The sequence below is a fragment of the Monopterus albus genome, unplaced genomic scaffold, assembly GCF_001952655.1.
Source record: "Monopterus albus unplaced genomic scaffold, M_albus_1.0 scaffold354.1, whole genome shotgun sequence".
Lineage (NCBI taxonomy): Eukaryota > Metazoa > Chordata > Actinopteri > Synbranchiformes > Synbranchidae > Monopterus > Monopterus albus.
The window spans coordinates 273,311-278,630 of NW_018128234.1; the positions used below are offsets into that span (position 1 = coordinate 273,311).

Sequence of the window (5,320 nt, forward strand, 5' to 3'; positions counted from 1 at the left end):
AGAACCCGGGTGTGGGCCGCAGTATTCCCATGCCACCACTAGAGTCCTCCTTGTGGTGCAGCAGCCTGGCGCTGTCTGTGTTTACCTCCGAGCCCAGCTGCACACAAACCACTGTCCGCAGCATCAGCTACCCTGACAAATACTGATGTAACCTGCCTCGCACTCAATCTTCGGAGGATTTTCTGCAGCGCTGTGTGTTAGTGACACTGTAGCTGAGGTGAGTTTGATTTTTATTCAGCTGAAAATGGCACAAGCTCAATGACAACACTGCGGCTAGCTAGCACCAAGCTAGACGCTCTTAGCTTAGTTGTAGCTAGCTGCCTTTCCAGTCCCGTGATGGAGGATTATGAACATGGCGCCCTCCCAAACAAACGAGTGGGTAGCTGGTTAGCTGATGATGTTTCGCTATATTGTGACTACGGATAGAGCTGTGTGTGTACCAGACTGTTGTTGTGATTATGGGTTATGCGGTGATGCGCTGACAAGTTGACTAGGTTTGCTAGCTAGCCTGCTAGAGTTAGCTGGCTCCGTAACAGTTCACTAGCATCGCTAACAAAAACTACGTTAACTCGCCACGTTTGTCTGTTTGCATACCAGCTATTGGTTTGGGTTGTTGTTCTGGCTTTTGTGTTATCATTTAATTTATATTCAACATTATTTGGATGATTTCAATCAAACAGAAAAGTTAAATTGCTGTCTTTGTCTGGACAAGCTTTGGCCTGGACCTTAGCCAGGCTGCTAACTTAGTAGCTAAACTGGGCTTATTAAAAGGTAGTGGCCTTCCTCGGCTGTCTCTTTGTTGCCAGAGGTAGTTGTGTCTTGTGTATTATTTAAATAGGTTTTCGTAAAGTTTCACATCACGATGCTACAGTGCAGTTTTGTTGTCAGAACATCTCGTTGGGTCTCGTCATATCAGTGTCAACCTGGTCGCTATTAGCTGGCTAAAGGTGAATGGAAATCTTAAGACGGCACTGCACCTTTGCAACATGTCTTACTGTCAGAGTTTATTTAATTCGTATTAACCAGTTGCTATGATTTTAGTGTAATGTTAGGTAAGACTGTCAGGTTTTCTCAGGAGAGTACAACAGTGCCGTTACCCTGGCAGCCATAAAACTCTCTCATCCTGAGCTGGCTGACTTATAATTGGCTTCTGATGTGGCACACCTTGGCTAATAGGGCAGCGTGTTGGTGTGCAGAGCCGGTCATCATGTAGAGTGAGCTCTCTGGAGGCAGAGGTGGCTGTATAGTGTACATGCCAGCCCAACAGCTACATATGGAGGAGGGAAAGCTGGCGTGGCCCTGCTGCACTGGCATTTGGACACAGGTGGCTCTCCTTCAGAATCCTTTACTGGCGAGGTATGTTGAACACACGAGAAATCAGACTCTGGTGCAGTGACTGACAGTGTGCTTCCATAAGACAACAAGAAAAAGAGACAAAAACTATTTATCAGTAATGTCACAGGGAAAGAAACTGTGTCTGGTTGTATTGGCTTACAGTGTTCTGTAGCGCCATCCAGAGGGGAGAAGTTCAAACAGTTTGTGTCCAGGATGGGATGTGAGCGGTCTGCAAAGCTCACTTGACACAGAATAGGAAAAGTCACATTACTCAGTCACCTTCCTGCTCCCCTCTTCTTTCTCTTTAAACTGCAAACGTGATTTTTAATGTCTGGGTTGGTTTTCTTCTTATTCTGGTTCTCTGAACCAAGAGTGATGTTTGGAGCCAAAATAGGTGAAAAATATTGTTTTGCCTTGCCTCCTTTTTTCTCTGTGGCATAAATAACATCAATGTCAGCATATTTACACATTGATCCTATCATAACCAACAACACCTACATCAAGACTGAAACAGACGGGTTTTGTTTGTGTTTTTATTATTATTATTTTGATTTTTGAAAATGTTTTGCATCTCTTTATAGTAAATTTTCAATTTTCTTGTGGTTGTTTTGCATCTTGTTTTGGCCTTTTTATTTATTTTTGTTTCTTTCTGTGATATTTTTCTTGCAAGCTCTTTGGGCCCCTGGGCCTGTGCCCGGTTGGCCCGTTCAGTAATCCATCAAGAAACATTTTGATTTTTAATCAATAAAATATGGGCAGATAAGTCTAGTAATTAGACAATAAGGTCACATTCAGTGGAATCCAGATGGTGATAATTAGATTTTCTACGAGCCTGACCTGCAGCAATAGTAGCATATACACCAAGCTGATATCTGTGTATTGCCCAGACTTAGATCTTGAGCAAGTGCAGCCTCAACTTAAGAAACTTCCATGCTGACAAAAATATGAACCCTTGTGTTTCTACATAATATGTTTTACTTGTTTGCGTTACCAGAGCTCATGCTTTGTTTTGACTTCAGAGTCGTATGTATTTATTCTTGACTGGTTTACATGTTTGCTCTCAACATGAAACGGGTATTTTTTTCTTCCATGCTGTCTTTCCCCCTAAACCACAAGTGGGAAGATGAATGTCCTCCCTCTGTCCCAGCCTCTTTTATCACAAAGTGCACTGAAACCAAGCATCTTCCTTCATATTAAAACACTCTGAGTATTATTATGTTTAGCTTTTGGCTGTGATTTATGAATGTGACATCTTAAGTTTCACGGTTGGTTAAAGAAGAGGCCTGCATAAAATTGGATTTGAATTTCTGGAGATATTCCAGGAAGGCCAGGCTTGTGCACCACAGCACAGAGTCAAAGCAGTATTACTGAGAACCTTTGAAGGTCTAAGAGTTCTGCTTGTCAATTTCTCTCTGGCATTTTCTGAGCTTCTATCACCACCTCCTTGTTTATTGTGATGTTCACTGAGCAAGGATGGAAATAGTCTGAGGTTTTAAAAATGACAACAAAGCATGATAAAATATCTCTGTCATGCTTTTCAGAGGTCTAGCCTGAGGCTTACATATGTGAATTTTAATAATAGACTCTCTGCATAATTGAAAATTAAAGCCTTTAGCAAGAAGTGTAGCTTTAGCTTGACTAATGTCAGATACCAAATGCATGAAAAACTATGGCCAAGGACAGAGCAAATATTTCTAGGAGTTGTCAGTGATCCATGCAGCCACACATACTGTTTCCCAAGAACTTCTATTCAAAGTACTGTATCTTAAAACGTAGTGCTTGGAATACTTCTAAAACAAAGCACCTAGGCTCAGATCTTTCAAACATGTTCCTGTTGAGCAGTTTGCTCATGTTCCTGTGAAAAACATAGGAATAGTAATAAAACAGACTGAGAGGGGAAAGCAGCCAAGAGCGACAACTATCCCATCATAACTAACAAATATCTTTGGCTAATATTTGTAGATTACTGTAAAATTTTACAAAGATGTAAAATATGAATTAGTTGCTTAATAAGGGTTTGCCAAAGTCTGAGAAATCTAGCAGGTTTGTGTTTTAAAACCTGATAAATCTCTTTATATAGCTTAAGTCATCTACCGACATTTTAATGGTTGGGGCGGTAGTTTTCTTCCAGTATGAATTATTTATTATATTTCACTGTCATGAGAGAAGTTGAAAAAAGAGTTTCTGAGCTGAAATGCATTTCCTCTTTGATTTAGGTGACTCAAGGATGATTATTGAATTATTTGGTTCTAGATTAGAGGTACCGTTAAAAAGAATAGCACACCGGTGATTTGTCTCAGAAGCCTTCAGCTGCATCATGTTGGTGGAAGGCCTTTTTGTTTTTTTTTTTGGATATGTCTTAACACCTGGACTAATACTCTTATATGTATTGACCAGTATCTGAACGAGTAAAGCTACATCAGATAACATGTGTGGTCTGTTACTGACACCATTTCCTTAGTCTTTGGTTTTTATGGGCAGTTGTAGCGGTTATGTAATATGCAGCATATACTACATACAGTGTGAATATTAGCAAAATGAGAAAAGCGCTGAAAGTATGAGAAGATCACCTGACTATGCATAGTGGTCATTAATGTTATTAAGGACAGTCACGTGATTTTTCTGGTCCTTGGTCTTTGTTGTGAAGCAGCTGGAAGCCAAACTGGCTCTTTATCTCACAGGTTCCTATAACACAGCTCTGCACAACTGAAAATGTTTCCCTGTGGCCTTGATGATTAGGTCATCTAATATCAGCTGAACATAAATGAGAAACCTGAGCACACGGGATGTTTGTTAGAGAGAATCACAGTACAAAGTGCTCTTCCACAGTGAATGGCGCACTTGGTATAGGGTGTCATGAATGTTTAAGTGACTAATCCTGCACAGGAAATGACACAGGGCTGTGAAAAACATGCTTTCTTGTTAAAATGATTTATATCAATGATTTTTTTTTTTTTGTGGTGGTACCAGCTCTTGGTAAATGCACTAAGAATTTAATCTCATGTACTTTATTTTTCACATTTGTATAAAGGCATAATGATTTATTATAGACTTCATTTTGGGTTTTCTATACATTTTCTTTTCTAGTGCCATGTCTTTGTTACACAGTCAACTTGGGATCAAATAATATTGGAAATCATTACAGCTAATCATATGTGTGGAATCATATTGTGTTATATTGGAGTATGTGTACTTTATAGATACAGCTGTTGGAGTATTATGTTCATTCAGTGTAAAATGAACTTTTGATTATTTGGCAGAATTACTTGATGATTACTTGGTGAGTTATACAGAGAAACATTACTGATATTAGTACCACTGTTGTCACTGCTATTAACACTGCTACAATTTTTTATTTTGGCTGCTACTGCTCTTAACATCACAACAATCACTGTCTCCTTAATTTGTGACACTACTACTATTAAGAGTTTAGCCTCTTGCATCTACAGTATTTTCTTACAGCTGTTTCTTAGTGTTATGGTATGACAGTGAAGTAAAGTATTTATTTAAATGTTTCAGGCTGTTTTTATTATGTGCCCTTGTCTCTTTTTCATTCACAAAAGAAAGACAAATATCTGCTCATCTGTTTTTTTTTTTCTTTCCCGCAGTTGTGATGAATAAGGAACTCATGTCACGTGTGGTGAGGAAGAGGCAGGCGGACCCTACAGTGGTTCAGTATGTGTGGGCGGCCATCGAGGTCATTCGCAACCAGAAACAAATCGCAAACATGGACAGGATTTCTAAGTAAGTTTACCTTAGCTGAGACAGACGTGATGTGTGCATCTTTCATGGTGTGGCTGTGTGTGTGTGTGTGTGTATATACAGTGGGTACGGAAAGTATTCAGACCCCCTTAAATTTTTCACTGTTATATTGCAGCCATATGCTAAAATCATTCAAGTTCATTTTTTTTCCTCATTAATGTACACACAGCACCCCATATTGACAGAAAAACACAGAATTTGACATTTTAGCAGATTTATTAAA

At 39.4% G+C, this 5,320-nt stretch overlaps 1 protein-coding gene across 7 annotated transcripts in view; it reads left to right on the forward strand.

Annotated features, from left to right (window-relative positions):
* Positions 1-33: 33 nt before the first annotated feature.
* The window catches only part of zmynd11 (zinc finger, MYND-type containing 11), a 30,986-nt gene continuing 25,699 nt past the window's right edge, over positions 34-5,320 (forward strand). For 4 of the 7 annotated variants that reach the window (XM_020625394.1, XM_020625396.1, XM_020625397.1 and 1 more), the window contains exons 1-2: positions 34-217; positions 4,944-5,079. In XM_020625394.1, the coding sequence (XP_020481050.1) occupies positions 4,949-5,079 (131 nt within the window). In that variant the 5' untranslated portion in view covers positions 34-217; positions 4,944-4,948. Of the gene's footprint in view, positions 218-1,155; positions 1,357-4,943; positions 5,080-5,320 lie in introns of those variants that run through there. The other 3 variants (XM_020625398.1, XM_020625399.1, XM_020625395.1) reach the window with 2 other exon arrangements.